The sequence below is a fragment of the Paroedura picta genome, chromosome 10 (assembly GCF_049243985.1).
Source record: "Paroedura picta isolate Pp20150507F chromosome 10, Ppicta_v3.0, whole genome shotgun sequence".
In the NCBI taxonomy this organism is placed as follows: domain Eukaryota; kingdom Metazoa; phylum Chordata; class Lepidosauria; order Squamata; family Gekkonidae; genus Paroedura; species Paroedura picta.
The window spans coordinates 78,351,226-78,368,477 of record NC_135378.1 but is presented as its reverse complement, the minus strand read 5'-3'; the positions used below and the strand labels follow the sequence as shown (position 1 = coordinate 78,368,477).

The 17,252-nt window shown below is 44.3% G+C and overlaps 1 protein-coding gene across 7 annotated transcripts in view; it reads right to left on the bottom strand.

Annotated features, from left to right (window-relative positions):
- WDFY3 (WD repeat and FYVE domain containing 3) overlaps positions 1–17,252 on the bottom strand; it is a 161,446-nt gene that overhangs the window by 39,707 nt on the left and 104,487 nt on the right. For all 7 annotated transcript variants that reach the window (XM_077300980.1, XM_077300979.1, XM_077300982.1 and 4 more), the window contains 8 exons: positions 15,149–15,328; positions 13,196–13,429; positions 11,271–11,370; positions 9,837–9,997; positions 7,748–7,977; positions 5,073–5,182; positions 3,117–3,299; positions 890–1,047 (listed from right to left, as the gene is read on the bottom strand). In XM_077300980.1, the coding sequence (XP_077157095.1) occupies positions 890–1,047; positions 3,117–3,299; positions 5,073–5,182; positions 7,748–7,977; positions 9,837–9,997; positions 11,271–11,370; positions 13,196–13,429; positions 15,149–15,328 (1,356 nt within the window). The remainder of the gene's footprint in view (positions 1–889; positions 1,048–3,116; positions 3,300–5,072; positions 5,183–7,747; positions 7,978–9,836; positions 9,998–11,270; positions 11,371–13,195; positions 13,430–15,148; positions 15,329–17,252) is intronic.

Genomic DNA, 17,252 nt, shown 5'->3' with positions numbered 1-17,252 from the left:
GAGTTCAATGCTGATGACAACTTTAAGCCTTTACAATTGTATCCTTTTTAATTTGTAAGTCACCTTCAGCAAGGTTGCCTAAATTTTTAAAAAATAATGGGCTGGATCCAGCTCACTTAATTGCTCTCAGTTTCTTTCCTTTCTAGACCTCAAGGCCACCTGATCCCCAGCAGAGATTTGGAGAAGTTCAAAGGAGACCTTTCCTTTTCACTGGCAGAAAAGTCAGATCCAACCTGATATGCTGAGACCCAGAGAAAGTATTCCCTTTCCAACCCACATGCATGCAGAATATGCAAAATTATAGGTCATTCCGATTGTTCGTGTGATTCTGCCATCTCCATATGAGGTTTTTAAACATCCTGACCCCAAAAAGCCTTTTGAGTCGGGTTCTCATTTTCACATGCAAAAATTCAAAGCACTTAATCGCTATTAAGAGTTAAGGTTGTGACAATATCACCTTTGTCTTTTTACTTGCAGGATAAAAGGATAGAAGGTAAAGGTATCCCCTGTGCAAGCACTGGGTCATGTCTGACCCTTGGGGTGACGCCCTCCAGCGTTTTCATGGCAGACTCAATACGGGGTGGTTTTCCAGTGCCTTCCCCAGTCATTACCGTTTACCCCCCAGCAAGCTGGGTACTCATTTTACCGACCTCGGAAGGATGGAAGGCTGAGCCGGCTGTTGGGATTAAACTCCCAGTCTCATGGGCAGAGCTTTCAGACAACATTTCTGCTGCCTTACCACTCTGCGCCACAAAGAGGCTCTATACTTGCAGGATATAGCGTACCAAACAGTAGAATGTATTAAACTCGTTTGTAGCACAAAGCAATCTGCAGTGGAGGCTATGGCTTTCCTTCCCATCATCTTTTGTCTTTAAATAATTTAAGGTACCTGTGTGGACAGATTATGTTTGTTCAGCCCACTTTCTTTTCGGTTTCTTCTTGATCCAGTTAGCTTTGAAAGGCCAAAACCACTGCTGACGCGTGAAAGCTTAGACTGAGTGGTTGGAACCAATGCTTCTCCTCGACTGATGCATTTCTTTTCATGAGCTAGAATGCCAAGAGAAAAAACAGTGTGATTTCCCCCAAAAAATACAGCTATTGAGCACCCTACACAACACAGATAACCAGCAGAAGACTGATCCATATTGAACCATTCCCAAAACTTTGAGACTGACTCAGCAAGCAAACACATCTTTGCATTGGTAAGGAACAAGGTAGTGAAGCAACACCCTGGTGTACTAGGGGTCTTAAAGAACTGTGGGTGAGTTCCTAAATCCCAGCCCCCCCCCCCAAAGAATACACTGAGAAGCCCCATACTCTGGGTGGCCCTTTTCCCTCCTTGCCAAGAACACATCTCCATTGCCTGCACCTGAACCTTTGCCTCTTGGTGCTCAGTTTCACTTTTCACCTCTTGTTCCTCAGAAATATATATTTCTGAAATATATTACATTCTGAAATATATTACATTTCTAGCATGGCTTCAGAATTCTGCCCTTGTGCTCTCAACTTTGCCCAAGGCAATGTTAAGCAAAGGACGTGTGTGAAGCCTCATCCACATAAGGGGCACATCAGTAATCCGTAGACATCCTTCCTTTTCCCCCAAAGGTTTTGCAATAATGGTTGATGTACATTTTGAAACAAAACATACAGCAACCAGAGCACCCTTGGAAAAGATACAGGTGTTATTTTTAAAGAACAGAACTGTTATACTGCTCCCTCCACCCGTAAGAACCGAGGGTCAAAGGCGATCCACTATTGAAATTTCAGGAATGAGGAACACAGCCTTAAAATCAGGACAGTCTTGTCTCGAGTGCCAGAACTGAGATTTACACTCCTTCACACTTTGCAATTGCTCAGTCTGCAGTTCCGGTCGATTGGAGTAGCAGTAATGGCTAATTTATCTTACTCATTTTCCAGCCCCCATTTAACTTGAAAGGCTATAACAACCGCTCATCTAACTGCAGAACAGAGCACTGTCGAAGCTAGCAACAATACAGTTTCAGGGTCTAAGTCCTCTCAATTCCCCCACCTCCCCTCCAAATTATAGTCTGCTGTTTTCATCATAACCACCCCTTAAAATAAACAAAGTTCTGCACTCAAGAACTGAATACAATTAGAATGGAATGACTGAAGCCCTACGGGGCTGGGGATCTACTTCTCCCATATGTTTCTGCCTGGAAATTAAGATCACAAGGAGACGCCCTCCTGACTGTCCCGTGAACGACACTTGTCAGAGGGTTACAGAAGAGAGGGTCTTATCAGTTGCAGCCCCAGGATTATGGAACAACCTTCTCAGAGAGGTGCACCTGGCCCCCTCATTCAGGAGACAGCTGGTTTGATTTAGGACCACTTTAGGTGATGTCCTGCACTGTGACTTTAAATTTTGGGGTTTTATGTATTGTATTGTATTGTATTGTATTGCATTGCATTGCATTGCATTGCATTGCATTGCATTGCGTATTTTATCTACATTGTGAATTGCCTTGAGTGCCGGAAGAAATTAAGATGGCTAATAAATGTTTTCAATGAATAAAGTAATACCAACCAGATGCAAGAAACACCTGTCAACAGAAACCACAACCAATGGCAGTTTAAATGATTAAAGGTAAAGGTATCCCCTGTGCAAGCACCGGGTCATGTCTGACCCTTGGGGTGACGCCCTCCAGCGTTTTTATGGCAGACTCAATACGGGGTGGTTTGCCATTCCCTTCCCCATTACCATTTTACCTCCCAGCAAGCTGGGTACTCATTTAAAAGATCGCAAAGCACAAAATGTGAAATAACCTTCGGTTTCCCAAGGGGAAGCATCCCAGGTGAACTGTGCTGATCATCCATCTAGGCACACCAATGAATCATGCTAATTTTCTAAGTGCTTCCCAAGAGCAGCCTCCTCCCTCCACCCTCACAACACCGCAAAGCGTACTTCACATGGCAATAAAGCTAATCCATGCAATTCCCCCTTCCCAGTTTTGCTCTCAAGGATATACAGTGCTGCCCACCGACGTCCTGACCGCAAGTGCAAAGGGCTGAAATGACAATAATTTCTGCGGTCTAAGCAGAGATGTTGCTAAGCGGACACTGGCAGCCATAAGAAAGAGCAGAACCAGTATTCTTACCCAGATGATTCTGCCAGCATTTTAAACTGGCTTCTTCCACAAGGGGCTTCACCAGAGTAATGTCCACGTGGCCTCTGTCGTTGACGGGGAGGGATACTTTGAACGCCTCCTCCAAAACCTGCTTCTTGCTGTAGATCAGCTCCGTCCACACGCGATTCACAGCCTTTAGAAGAAGCTGGCGGCCTGAAAAGCAAAAATATCGCTACAGTGAGCTGACATTGGCGGTGAGAGTTGAGCAGCGGAGGACAGCTAAGCATGTTGCTCGGTGTAAACTACAACAGTTTGGCCCCTTTTGACTTCTTTTACATCAACTGACGTGGTTATGCAGGGACTTTTGCCGATATATGTCCTTTTTTTGAAATGCCCAGGCTAGGCCAATCTCATCAGATCTCAGAAGTGAAGCAGGGTGGGTCTTGATTAGGGTTTGGATGGGAGACCTCCAAGGAAGTCTGGGGTCTCTATGCAGAGGCAGGCAACGGCAAACCAACTCTGAACGCCTCTTGCCTTAAAAACCCTATGGTAGGGATAGTCAAACTGCGGCCCTCCAGATGTCCATGGACTACAATTCCCATGAGCCCCTGCCAGCGTTTGCTGGCAGGGGCTCGTGGGAATTGTAGTCCATGGACATCTGGAGGGCCGCCGTTTGACTACCCCTGCCCTATGGGCTGGTTGCTGTAAGTTCGCTGACGGCACTTCTGACCACCACCAAGGATAGGCGAGAGGCATAAGCAGGAGATGGAAATGTCTTGCAGGTCTGGGCCTGCCAGATTGCTTTTATGCAATCTGTTGCTCCATCCCCCCCCCCAGCCCCCATATCTGCCCTCTCCCCTCCACCTGTTTGTGTGCTGGCACCCTTGTTTATTTATTATATATTTGTATACCACCCTCCCCTGAGGCTCGGGGCAGTTCACAGAGAACGTAAACAATACCCTCATGGGTAGATCTATGCACTGATGCAGAGATTTAAAAAAAAAAACATGCACATTTCTACAAAGTCTACAATATTTTTACTTCGGAGTCAGTACTGGGAGCAAGGAGGGAAATAAGGAGAGAGCTCAGCATCCTTGGACAACTCCGCTTTCTGAATTTTATCAGGCGTTCTTTCCCCTGTTTTAATCTTCTCAGTTGCTCAGCGGGAGGTTTGTTTATTCTTCCCCTTCAAGCCTTCTGCATCTTAACTACTCACCTCCGAGCTTTTCAAAGCACAGCTCTAATAAAAACCATTCATTCTGCCAGGCGCAGGGTCGATTGCTACTTGCCATGAATGATGGGTCCTGCTGGTTTCACTGGGCGGCAGGGATTAGATCTAATCCTAATTATTCCTGACTGATGTTTACTAGGATCTTCTTACAGCAAAATGCAGCCTATAATCAGCATGACTGGTTCATATATGAGATTATCCTTTATTTGCTGTCAATCAGACCCGACTAGACCTGTATTTTAAGAATACAGCCTTCAGTGCAGCCCATTCAATATTGTATTCTTGGGGTCTGGTCTGTTTACTATTTCTAATCTTCTCCTTTCCGCTTTGCCAGAAAAATCAAAACACGGCAGACCAGGAAGGCAACAGGAATGCGTGAGAAATACACAACCACCTAATGGTACTGGCTGAAGCCAAAGGCAAATGGCCCTCCAGTTGCTCATTACGTGTTATTACCTTCACTAGAGAGCCTCTTGTGGCGCAGAGTGGTAAGGCAGCAGACATGCAGTCTGAAGCTCTGCCCATGAGGCTGGGAGTTCAATCCCAGCAGCCGGCTCAAGGTTGACTCAGCCTTCCATCCTTCCGAGGTCGGTCAAATGAGCACCCAGCTTGCTGGGGGGTAAACGGTAATGACTGGGGAAGGCACTGGCAAACCACCCCGTATTGAGTCTGCCATGAAAACGCTAGAGGGCGTCACCCCAAGGGTCAGACATGAGCCGGTGCTTGCACAGGGGATACCTTTACCTTTACCTTACCTTCACTAACGTCTTGATTGTAGACTCCATCGGGCTCTATGTCAGAAGGGATCATGATGTGCCAAGTTGTCATCCGGGCTTCTGCTTCCAGGCCAAACCCATCCACGCTGCTGCAAATGTCATCCAACAAGAATGTAAGACACAAAGGAAAGGTCCTTGCTTGGAAAAGGAGGTAAAGGGAAGGTGGTTGGGAAAGAAAGTAGGTTGACTGACAAATGAAGGATGTTAAGCATTCCTGAAAAACATGACTGGGACCTACAAGACTCTCATCCCCATTTACTACCCTTTGCTCAATTCACCTTTCCTACTGAGTCTTCTCCCTCACTGCCTGCTGCCCATTGTCAGGGTTGTCCACTTCCTCCCCGCTACTGGCTTCCCTGCTGCTTCATAGTGCAGTAAATGAGCACTGAAATATTATGAGAGTTCTCATAAGATCTTGGTTTGGACAGCCTAGACAGCTAATGCTGTCTCAACAAATGGAAATAACTACTAAGACTCATGGGGTAATTTTACAAGATCTTGGCACAAATATTGTATGTTTATTTTCTCCCTCTCCTCCGATTCCCCCCATTTTTTTGTTAAACAGAAGATTCCTGGAAAACCAGACTGGCAAAGACATCTTCCCCAGTCCTTACTTAGCCCAACCGTGTGGTTTTTTTGAGCCGCATGTTGGGAGCCATTTTGAGAATTAGACTTGATGCTACCCATTTTATTGGGCTATTTTAAATCCGTAAGGACACACACTGAGACTAGCCAGTCGGTGGGGTAATCTGTGGCATCACTCTAAGAAATTTCTGTCACCTTAGCCAGTGCTGAAAAATTCCTACAAAAAATGTCCATTTTATATCCTTCCTTGAAGATGGTGTTACAATATATAGCTTCTGCCCACCAGAGGGCTCTGTCCCTCATCACCATCATCAGAATACTGCTCTTACCTACATGAACAATTTATTGCCTAATAGAACTTTACAGATAATATTACTTTAAAGGGGGCATTGGATGTTTGTATTCTCCCCCCCCCCCACCACCGCAATAATTACACACAGGAAAAAAATTCTAATAATGTGAGGAAGAAAGCTATAAACATTCCTCCCCGTCGAGTCTTACGTGAACAGTGAATTTATGTGAGTAAAATAAGGTTAATGGGTTACCTATGTTAATGTACTGCAGAAAAGGAAGCCCAAACATAAATATTTTGCCTAGTAAGGGCCCACTACGTGCATCTGATGGAGTGGGCTCTAGGCCACAGCATTGGAAGGAGATCTTGTTCGCCTAAAGTACCATGGAGAAAGTAATTTGCAAGCTGCAAGTCTATACACTACAGTGCAGAAATAGTTTTACTTGGGTTTCTGCAGGGAGAAGGGCAAGAAGTGAGCAGTTGTGCTTCAGAAAACTCATTATACTTCCACCTTGAGGTTAATTAGCTAATATATATATGTTGGGGGGGGGGTGGATGGGGACGGACACTACAACCATGGCAATTAATGTATTTCTGCTCAGAAGTATATTAATGTGGCCGCAGTACGTGCTATTCAAACAGCAAAGCTCCAATTAGTCACTCAGAATAGTTCCTTCCATGTTCCTTCTCCATTATTTATTTTCCAAGTTCATTGATGCTGGGAACAATTTGAAATTTTCAAAAATGTGCTGCTTGGACTATGTTAGAAAAGGCAAAAAAGTTAATCTAAGGGTGCACCATTTGTAGAGGAGAGGGCCTGGCACATAACCTGCTATGTAGCATGTGAAGTCTGAAGGATGTCAGGCTCACATGACAAAACTCCCCTCTTTTGATCTCTCCACCCCAAATGGAGTGGCTTTATGTGGAGTTTTAATAAGGAGCCATTTCCTTCAGGCTTTGTCCAGACACTAAACAGAGAGAAACAGACCTATCCACTGGCAATATGACAAATATATTCATAAAAGAAAGAAAAATGTCCTATTTTTGTAGTTTTCCTTGTTTCTTTATTCTTTAGGACTTCTGTCAAAATGGAATCCAGGCAATCTCTGTTTTCAGTGAGATTCTTTCATCAGTGACAAGTCCTTATATATATTAGTATAATACTTGCCACAGGCTCACATAGGTATGGGGATACCACTCTGTATTGACACGGGGAACGTCACAGTGTATTATGCAGGTTATCACACCTCTTGGGAATCATACTTTCTGTCTGGGCTGAAATAATATGCTGTGACAAAGCTGAAGTGAAACAAGGTATAATGGAACCTTGTCGCAAACTGATCCGGAAAAACATTTGAAGAAGAAGAGTTGGTTTTTATAACCCCACTTTTTACTGCCCGAAGGAGTCTCAAAGTGGCTTTCAAAGTGGCCTTCCCTTTCCTATCCCTACAACAGGCACCCTGTGAGGTGGGTGAGGCTGAGAGAGCCCTGATATCACTGCTCAGTCAGAACAGCTTCATCAGTGCTGTGGTGTTCCCAAGGTCACCCAGCTTGCTGCGTGTAGAGGAGTGGGGAATCAAACCTGGCTTGCCAGATTAGAAGCCACTGCTTAACTGTTACACAATGCTGGCTAAAAGAATGCAACTTTTAATTAACATTTGGATTCTTTTTTGGTATATAGCTGTGCTTGCCAGTCATGGCATTCTTATCTTATTGTTGAAATCAATTCCTGTAGCTGTCTATTTTGGTTTGTTTGTACACCATCTGGGATGCTCACCTCCCGGCATGCAGGTTAATCAGGCAATGAGCCAAGCAGCTGATGAACTCTTGGTCGTGGTTCCCGGGCCCCAGGATCAGGTTCCGGTTGACGGTGAGCATCCGGAGCGAGTCGAGGAGAGCGACTTGCTGGGGGACAGTTTTGTGCGGCCTCGAGAACTGGTATAAAATGGTCCTATTCAGGCAGTGATAAACGGCATCAAGCGATAATCCCTGAGATCTCCTTTTCGACTAAACAAAAACGGACAGGTTGAACAGTGACGCTGACACGCAACCAAACATGCTTTAAAAAAAAATACTACTGACATTAATTTTGTCCACTTAGATTCAAGGTTTAACGGCCCAGAAATTTTTCCTAAAACAATGTGGCTTGGATCATTAAGGCCCATTATGCACGGAGCGGAAGGTCTGCATTCGGGGTGGAACGGTGGCGGCTAAAATCACCAATTATGCACGCTGCAGGCGGCAACCTGGCGCAGAGTCAACATATGCCGCCGAAAAAGCCGTGTTAGCGAGATGCGGAAGAAAGCGGAGCTTCCCGGGACCAGGGCGCAACCAGAAGCGGCTCCAGAGTAGTCGCGTGCATAATCGGATACTCTGGGTTTTGCCGCCATTGCGTTCCGTCTTCGCTTCTTCCTCTTCCGCGTTCTCCATGCCGCTGTTTCAGCGGCTGTGCATAATAGGCCTAACTGCTAACACTATATGGTTGTCACTGAAGGGATTGCATAATTTCTTACAGCAAGGAAAGCAATGAAGGAGCTTTTGCCTCAATAACTTAATTGCAAAATTCTGACTAGCGTTGTGAAGGGAAAAGGGGGCGGAAGGCTGCCCAAAGAAGGCTGAATCCCAATGAGAAAGGCAGACAACGCCTGAACTAAGATAAAATAATAGAGCAACAGGACATAAGGAAATGGGTCAACAGTGTCAAGTACTTTGGGTGCTTTCTCACAAACTAATGCCACACTTTTAATGCGCTCTGCCATTGGATTTTATCATCCTCATTCTCGTTATTACTACAACTTATTCAACTGTTAAAGAGCCTCTTGTGGCGCAGAATGGTAAGGCAGCAGACATGCAGTCTGAAAGCTCTGCCCATCAGGCTGGGAGTTCGATCCCAGCAGCCGGCTCAAGGTTGACTCAGCCTTCCATCCTTCTGAGGTTGGTAAAATGAGTACCCAGCTTGCTGGGGGGTAAACGGTAATGACTGGGGAAGGGAATAGCAAACCACCCCATATTGAGTCTGCCATGAAAACGCTGGAGGGCGTCACCCCAAGGGTCAGACATGACTCGGTGCTTGCACAGGGGATACCTTTACCTTTTTATTCAACTGTTATACTGCCCCTCTCTGTGAAAGGGCTTGGGGGGGGGTTCACAACAGAAGGATAAAACAATCCATAGAACAGTTAAAACAGAATAAAAGTACAAGGAAGCAAATTATCAGCTACTAACAAAGCCTCCCCTCCTCCAGCTGTCCTCCACCTGGCCTGCAGGGCTGGCAGTATATAGCAGGAGAAGAATACGAGGAGGCAGCGTGGTATTAAACCGCCCTGGCCTCAGCCACAGGCCTGGTGGAAGAGTGCCGTCTTACACTGCCTGCGTGAAATGGCAAAATTCGCTTGCATACTGTCATTGAAGTGGATTGAGACGGCATTATTCAGCATCGGTGGAAGTGCCCTTCCTGCCTTTTGCCCAATGGCTCCCGATTTAATTTTTGTAGCGTTTCATCTCAATGCCGTTGAAATGAACATGAAATACTTTTTACTGATTGATTTGATTTTTATGCCACTGCTCTCTGAGGGTCTCACGGCGGTTTACAATTATAAAACCACAGTTTCCATAAAAACCCGTAAAAACACCCCTTATCAAAATCAGAACAGACGGCGATCATTTCCCTAAAGGAAATTGGCTTTGTAATTGGATATCATAGAACCATAGAGTTGGAAGGGGCCAGGCAGGCCATCTAGTCCAATCCCCTGCTCAACGCAGGATCAGCCCTAAGCATCCTAAAGTACAGGATAGTACAGGGCAGGAGAAGCACGCCGGGTGATTCCAATCCCGTGAAGGAAACAGTATGGAAACCCAGTGGGTACCTGTGCAATCAGCTGGATTATGAAATCTATCAGCAGCTTGGACTCCTTATTGAACATGCCTTGCCAAAGCTTATCCACCACTCGCTGTGTGAAATAGAACACGTTGTTGACAAGGACTTGGTAGCTTCCACCACTTGTAATAGGAAGAGAGGCATCCTCACCTGAAGGATGAGAGTGTTACAAGAGTTTTAAAAGCCATTCATGTACATACAGAGAAAAATCTACACGAGGAAGAAAATCTATATGCAAAAAAAACCCCTACTTAGGTTTGAACTAAATATTTCCAAAACAATTATTGGGCTACATCCAGGCACCGTGACATATTTATTTTTGTCCATGACAGGCTCAGATATACCTTGTTGTTCTGCCTGCATGCTTCCCTCCTTCTTTGCCCCATGCGTGAACTTTCACAGGAAGCTTTCTGGTTTAAGAAGCCTTCAATCGAGGAAGCATTTACCGTAATGTCTGAAGGCAACCTTGTTACCCCCTCAACAATGGAGATTCAACCGAACTTGAACTTCAGCTTGTGGGGAGGAAGCAAACTTCTGGTTAGCCCAGGCACCTGCATCCAGAAATCATGGGACATTGGAGTTCAAGGCAAGGTGATCATAACCAGGAAGCTTCCAATTGTAATCAGCAAGCATCCAACTTGTCTCCATTCCAAAGGTAAAGATGGTGCCCAAGAATTTGTTGTATCTTCACCTGTCATAGACGAGCAGAGATCTGGCAGGATGTCTGAATACAGCCTTAAACTCAGGGATGGATTACTTATAATAGTACCACTGGCACAAGGCAGGCTAGAAAGGAAATACACAAGTGGCTTCCCAGCAGAAGAATATAACATACGCACAAGAATCGGTGTTGAACCTACTTCCGGCTAAAACTCAGCTTCAATAAATAAATTATTCCAGTGAATGGACAGAGAACACTGATGGGATTGGCAGAACATCGGTTTGCTGTCTCTGATTACAGAGGTTCCCTTTAGCCATTGGTGAACCTCTCCTCCATGAATCTGACCCCCTTGCAAAGTGGCCTAGGTGTGTGGCCATCACTGTGCCAAATGGCAGAGAATCACACAACTGAATTACTCATTGAGCAAAGGAGTTGTTTCCTTTTGTGTCTTTGTCACTCAACAGCTTCATTGGGTTCCCCCAAGCACCAGGGTTCTGGGAGAAAGGGAAATTCTCCCGATCCACTTTCTCTGCTCCAGGTTTAATTTTAAAAGCCTCCATTATGTCACTGCTCTTTATCTTTTTCCCTAAACGGACAGGTCCCAGACTATTCAGCTTTTCCTCACAGGAAAGCTGATCCAACCCCTTAATCGCTCTGGTTGCTCTCTCCTGCATTCTCTCTAGCTCTGTAATGTCCTTTTTGAGAAACTCAAAGGGTGCTGTTTCAGAGTCACCAAAGGGACAGAATTACAATAAACGTTACCCAGTAAAACATCGGCCGCAAGCAAGTGGTCCATCACGCTGTCCAAAATATAGGTCTGAAATTCTTTCTGCTGTGCCCTTGTTGATCTCTCAGGAGAGGCCTGGTAAATAAAGAATGGGCAATAAGAAAAGAACGACGATTAGAAGCTGCCTTAAGTTGCTTTAAAATCCTGCACCGTGTGTCTGCCTCGAATTCCAGTTTCACACACGCTAACAATGAGACCCATTCCTTACTTCCAAAATAAAAGCATGAGAGGTCTCCTTTAAATGGACAAATGCCTTGATGCAGTGGTTATCAAAAAGCAAGTTGATGCTTCTCAAGAAAGAAAAAGAAAACATTTTCTAGGGAATCCCAATATAAGTTTGCATTATAAACCGTTCATATGCTATTATAACAGATGCCAGTACAGTTTCTTATGATGTGTCCCTATGAAGTGTGTATGGGGGGGGGGGGCAGCATGAATGAGTTAATATGTGTAAAAGATATTCCCTTCCCAGTGGTATCAAATTCCATCCACTTTGTGTAATATGGTTGAGCAGAGGAGCATTTATTTATTTATAATTGCACTTATTTTCCACACTTTCTCTTTAGAAAAGAAGAAGAAGAGTTGGTTCTTATATGCTGCTTTTCTCTACCGAAAGGAGTCACAAAGCGGCTTGCATTGGCTTTCCCTTTCCTCTCCCCACAACAGACACCCTGTGAGGGAGGAGAGGCTGAGAGAGGCCTGAGATTACTACTCAGTCAGAACAGCTCTATCAGTGCTGTGGGGAACCCAAGGCTGGCTGCATGTGGGGGAGCATGGAATCAAACCCAACTCGCCAGAGAGACAGATTCACGTACATACGCACACACACAATAAATATAGTTAAAAGTCTAAAACTATCTAAACCAGGGGTAGTCAAACTGCGGCCCTCCAGATGTCCATGGACTACAATTCCCAGAAGTCCCTGCCAGCATTTGCTGGCAGGGGCTTCTGGGAACTGTAGTCCATGGACATCTGGAGGGCCGCAGTTTGACTACCCCTGATCTAAACAATTAATTGCATACTTCTGTTAAATACCCTGGAAAGGAGAGAGAGAGGAAGTCCTACCAGCCCAAAATGGTATATAATTGAGGGCTTTGACAGGGAAGCCAGAATCATTCAATGGTGTTTTAGGCCTCGGTTATAGGTTTGGCAGAACAGCTCCCTTTTACAAGCATGGTATCTTTCTTCCGTCACTCACACAGTTCCTCAATTTCTCCATCTTGCATTGTTTCAAAGGTCAAAGCTACACAAACTACCCCAGAGATTTTGCAGGCATTAATGGCTAACACATTCAGCATGCCCCCAAGAAGGGGTGAATTCCTCTCCCTTCAGGGTCAGTTTAGGTCAGATATACAGCCCTGGGTGGAGGAAGGGAGGCAGGATGGATGGTCCCAATTCAAAGTGGGGCCCTGCAGCACTCCCAAACTATCTAAGAACTCACAGCTGGCATTCTCCTGCAAACCTTGTATGTGTTGCAAGTAGTTTGGACCAGAACTGGAAACACAGAAAATAATGTTTATTTACACACTCCTCCACCCTTTCTTCTGTCTGTCTTGTACAGAAATAAAAAAAAGAATTTTCCTAGCTTCTCCTACTCAGTCCCAAGATGCTTTGGGAACTACAAGGAGAAGCAGATGGCCATGGACGCTTCTCTTCCTTGGTCACTCTTCTGTCTTTCTCACATTTTCTGGGCTCTTTCAGAGGGAGGACAGAGACTGGACACTGATAGGCTATTCAACTCGTGGGCAAGGGGCAGCATTATTTAACTCATAAACTGACCCTTGCCATGCCTAAGGATACTTGCTTAAGCAATATTCATTGACGAACAATGGTACAAGAAAAGTATTCCATATGATGAATTCACTTTCTTGGGGTGAGCAACGAGAGAGACCAACTCTACCTCTAGAAGGAGGTCGATCAGTGGAGTCTGCTTGCTTGCAGGTATAAGACAGAGGTTATCAATGATCAGCACTTGCATGAAGTCAAACACAAACTTCTTTGCGGGGTGGTTTGTCAGGTAGGTCTTGGACCCCACGTTGCAGTATTCCGATTGACTCCGGTTCATTCCTGAATCAGAGGCAAACGCTTTGAATTCTTCAGCTGGGGACCCCACTTCATCATCCAGATCAGTAACCTATTCAAAACAGGCAGCAATAATACAACCGTCAGTAATTTACTGTAATTCAGCCTACCTTTGGTGAGGCAAGGAGAACTATTAAGTAAGCCCATCTACAACTATTAAGTAAGTTTAGTGGTGAAATTACAACAGGAATTGCAACCAAGACCAGCACATTTTACGGTACAATTAGGAAGTTTCAAAATCAGCCCCACATATAAAACTGTATCTCACAACCAAAAATCCCCCCCCCCCCCCCAGGATTGGAGCTTAACATCAAAATCCTCCTTCACAAGGAGACATTTAACTGTGAGACTGCCAAGACTCTTTTTTGGATGACTGGTCAAGATGTTACTGCGTCATCATGCATTTGGCCTAGATAATGTTTAATTTTTCGTTAAACCTGAGATAAGACTTTGGCTAAAACCTGAAATATTTATTCTTTTTCCTTTAGAGAGCAAGCAGCACAACAAATTAACAGGCAAAGCTATCTGTACTACTGCCTGTGACTTGCATTGTTGACATCTTTCAGTGATGTTTATGCCAGCTCTATTTAATGTGTCCTTTCTGCATTATGTCTCAAAGATCCAGAAGCAGATGATTTTTTAAATGACAGTTATGCAGCCCCAGCTATTTTTTGAATGCAATTTAAAAGAAAGCAATATTTTCATAATCAGCCATCTTCCTCTTGCAAAATAATTCAACTAATTACATTTTTTTAAAGAGCTTTGTTATAAAGGAAAAAAATTGAATCGATTTCCTCATTCTGTACCTGAGTGTATATATTTATTTAATTATAAAAATACTTTCAATCCCGCTCCTCCACCCACCTTCAAATAATCTTAACATAAATACAAAATTTAAAAAAGGTGTCAATGGTGTTTAAAAACAATAAAATAACAAAAAATACAAGTGTGCACGCACAATTAAATTAAGTAGCATATCTGCAGAAATACTCAAAATCCTATCTAAGGCTTAAGGAAAAATTAAATATTACATAGGCCAAATACATGGCAACACAATAATATATTGACCAATCATCTGAAAAAGAGCAGAGAAGCAGCACAACAGACCTCCAGATGCAGAAAATTCCATGGAATGGCCATTTAAAGGAGGTGGAACAAAGAACAAGACCTAATTCTTAAGGAACTCGGTAGGATTATGTGGTGATCCTTTAGAGCAGGGATGGGCAAACTCTGGCCCTTCCGATGTCCATGGACTACCATTCCCATGAGCCCCTGCCAGCATTCGCTGGCAGGGGCTTATGGGAATTGTAGTCCATGAACATTGGGAGGGCCACAGTTTGCCCACCTCTGCTCTAAAGAATCTAGTCCCAAACAATGTATTTATTTAGTACTTTATAAAGTCCAAAACTAACACTTAGGCCTGGATACAGAAATGTGCAGAGAACAAGCCGAGGGTGCAACATCAGAGTTCCATGAACCAACCAACAGGCCTCTATCATAACTGCTGCATTCTATGCCAGCAGAAGTCTCCAAATGCTTTTTAGCAGAGCCGCACAGGCAGCATTTCACCGGAGGCCGATCTAGAGATAACAAGGGTGTGCATAACTGGGCCCGTTACCAGTTTTTGTCCAAGAAAAGGGCAAATGCGGTGTGGTTTCACCCTATTTAGTGACACGGGCAGATGGTCAGAATTTTCACATTATTCCAATTCCATATACAAGAGAGAACTGAACAGGCAAGCTTACTACCATTCCCCGCCCCTGCCTCCTACCATTTCTGAGTATGGCCGGATATTGAAAGGGAACACAGTGGCTGCCAACGCACAAAGAAACTCTGGGCTCATCCACATTGAAGCCAGGTCAGGAACGTTGTGATAGAGGTAGCGAAAGAACTGCATCAAGGTGACTGGATATTCACGGAGCCAAGAACCTTCTTCTTCCGACTGCCAAGGCTGCGATCAGAGAAAAATTTTCGTTGGTTACTCATTTCATTCACACTGACCTAAAAGGAAGCAAGGTGTATCTCTGGGCTAGCAGAAGGCGTTTTGATAGCCGTCTCCTTACTACTATTTTACAATATTTTGGGTAAAGTGCTTTAAAGCCCCCCAAAGAGCACTACGCTCAGCCAGCTTCAAGCGGGTGGTGATCCCTGGCCCCAAGGAAACGCTTGGCCTCAACCAAGGTCAGGTTGTTCTCTGTCCTGGCCCCTATCTGGTGGAATGAGCTCCCAAAGATCTGGGCCCTGCTGGAGCTATCACAGTTCCACTGGGAGCTCTTCCGCCAGGCATTTTGCTGAGCCCTGTGAATTGACCATCCACTGGGCCCCCAGAACCCTCCTCCTGATCGGACCAATCTGTAGGGTTATGGTCAAAATGTTAATAGTGAACAGCGGAAAATTAAATATTAAATGTTCAGTGCTATGGATATTGTCACGGTTGTTGTTGATATTGATACAGTTACTAAATTCATACTTTATATGTCATATTGGTTTTCATGTTCTCTGTGAACTGCCCTGAGTCGCAAGGGAGGGTGGTATAAAAATGTAAGAAATAAATAAATTAATAAAGCTTGATCTCGCTGGTTTCAATAACTCCTTGTCAAATAGGTGAAGTGGAATTAAAGTGATTTGCTCAAGGCCACCTGGTGACCTGGCTTTCTCCACCTCCAAACTCTAGTTCTGTAACAACAATGAACAAAGAATGGTAATTTTCTTGCTTTGTTTACTGAGTTGAAAGCATATTGTCGGATTACACAAAAGGAGGCTGTCGATCTGTAATGCCTTGTAAAGCATTCATTAATATTGGCTTCATTATGCAATAATTTGGTCAGAGGAACGTACTGTGGAGTGATAGGAATACTGAGAATATCATATAAAAGATGAATAACTAGTAACAAGATATTCACCCAAAGAAAGAGCTCAACATGGACAGAGGGAAGATCATGGCTGAATGGTGCCATGAACAGACCATAGTTTGCTTGCAACAAGAAAGAACATAGAATCCTAGGGTTCATGTGCTCTCTCTCCCTTTTATGCACTTTTATGATAAAATTGATGATGTCCTGCTTTAGGAAATCTACAATTTGCTGCCATGTCCAAATGGAACCCCCCAGGAAACTTCAATTTGTTTCTTTCTACAAATCACGGTTTTAGCTTGGCTGTCTTGAAGACTCCAAATTTATGTTGAAGACTTCCAGGCCCACAAACCCCTCAATTTAGGTGTGGCACATTGGTAGGCAAGGGGGAAAGGATTTCGGTCTCAGTCTTCCAAGACACAAATTATATGTTGTTTTGTGATGTCTGAATACAGCGATTACATCCATAATTTCAAAAAAAAATCTGCTTTCCTTTATAGGAGGATGGTCCACTGTTTCTCAGAGCAACTATCAGACGTTTCTGCTCATGTTATTCTGCGGTTGTTACATAATTAAAGCAATCCAAACATAAGTCTCATCCATGTTTGGAGGGGAAAACTCTTTGTGGATCTTCAAGTAAGCCACTCTTTGAGTTTTTGGCTGCAAAGCTCAATAAACTACAAAAGCGCAGAACACTCAGTTACAATTTAATCTGTTGCCAGGCTCAGTTTAAGGCACTGGCTATCAGAAAAAGCCCTTCATGGCCTTAGACCCTCTTATTTGTGGGACTGCCAGTCTCCTATGTTCCCCCATGACAACTTGGCTCAAGTCAATGGGGGGGTTTGGCAGGTGCAAGGCCAGAAATGGCCAAAATCAACAACTGCCTGTACACAGGCTTTCTCTGTTGTGGCTCCTGTCTTGTGGAATTGGTTTGCCAAAGGAGGCCAGAAAAGCCCCCATTCTCCTGGCTTTCTTCAAACTACACAAAACTGAACAAATCAAAAGGGCTTTTCTGTGCAGGTA